The sequence below is a fragment of the Meleagris gallopavo genome, unplaced genomic scaffold (assembly GCF_000146605.3).
Source record: "Meleagris gallopavo isolate NT-WF06-2002-E0010 breed Aviagen turkey brand Nicholas breeding stock unplaced genomic scaffold, Turkey_5.1 ChrUn_random_7180001954375, whole genome shotgun sequence".
In the NCBI taxonomy this organism is placed as follows: Eukaryota; Metazoa; Chordata; class Aves; order Galliformes; family Phasianidae; genus Meleagris; species Meleagris gallopavo.
The window spans coordinates 1-750 of record NW_011215344.1 but is presented as its reverse complement, the minus strand read 5'-3'; the positions used below and the strand labels follow the sequence as shown (position 1 = coordinate 750).

The window sequence follows — 750 nt, the reverse complement described above, 5'->3', positions numbered from 1 at the left end:
TTCTGGGACACCAGGGACATCTCCTACTCAGGATGTGCTGCTCAGGTCTTTTTCTTCCTCTTCTTCATCTCAGCAGAGTATTGTATTCTCACCATCATGTCCTATGACCGCTACGTTGCCATCTGCAAGCCCCTGCACTACGGGACCTTGATGGACAGCAGAGCTTGTGCCACCATGGCAGCAGCTGCCTGGGCCACTGGGGTTCTTTATTCCCTGCTGCACACTGCCAACACATTTTCACTGCCTCTCTGCCAAGGCAATGCCATCAATCAGTTCTTCTGTGAAATTCCCCAGATCCTCAAGCTCTCCTGCTCAAAATCCTATCTCAGGGAAGTTGGGCTTATTGTATCTTGTGTCCCATTGGAGCTTGGGTGTTTTGTTTTCATTGTTGTGTCCTATGTGCAGATCTTCAGGGCCGTGCTGAGGATGCCCTCTGAGCAGGGACGGCACAAAGCCTTCACCACATGCCTCCCTCACCTGGCTGTGCTCTCCCTGTTTCTCAGCACTGGCATGGTTGCCTACCTGAAGCTGCCCTCCATCTCCTCCCCACTCCTGGACCTGGTGGTGGCATTTCTGTACTCTGTGGTGCCTCCCGCACTGAATCCTCTCATCTATAGCATGCGGAACCAGGAGCTCAAGGATGCAGTGAGGAAAATGATGTCATGGACAAATATCAGCAGGGGTCGTTCTCTCATCTGTCTGAATAAATGACTCACAGTTTTTCTGTAACATGCCTGTTTATCATAGAAT

General features: G+C 50.9%; 1 protein-coding gene across 1 annotated transcript; it reads left to right on the top strand.

Moving 5' to 3' along the window:
• Window positions 1-96: 96 nt before the first annotated feature.
• Window positions 97-711, top strand: LOC104917045 (olfactory receptor 14J1-like). Its single transcript, XM_010728111.2, has one exon. It carries the CDS (start codon window positions 97-99, stop codon window positions 709-711), a length of 615 nt encoding a protein of 204 aa, XP_010726413.1.
• Window positions 712-750: the final 39 nt, after the last annotated feature.

Coding starts and splice junctions, on each gene's coding strand:
- LOC104917045 (XM_010728111.2), top strand. CDS start 97: ATGTCCTATGACCGCTACGTTGCCATCTGCAAGCCCCTGCACTACGGG.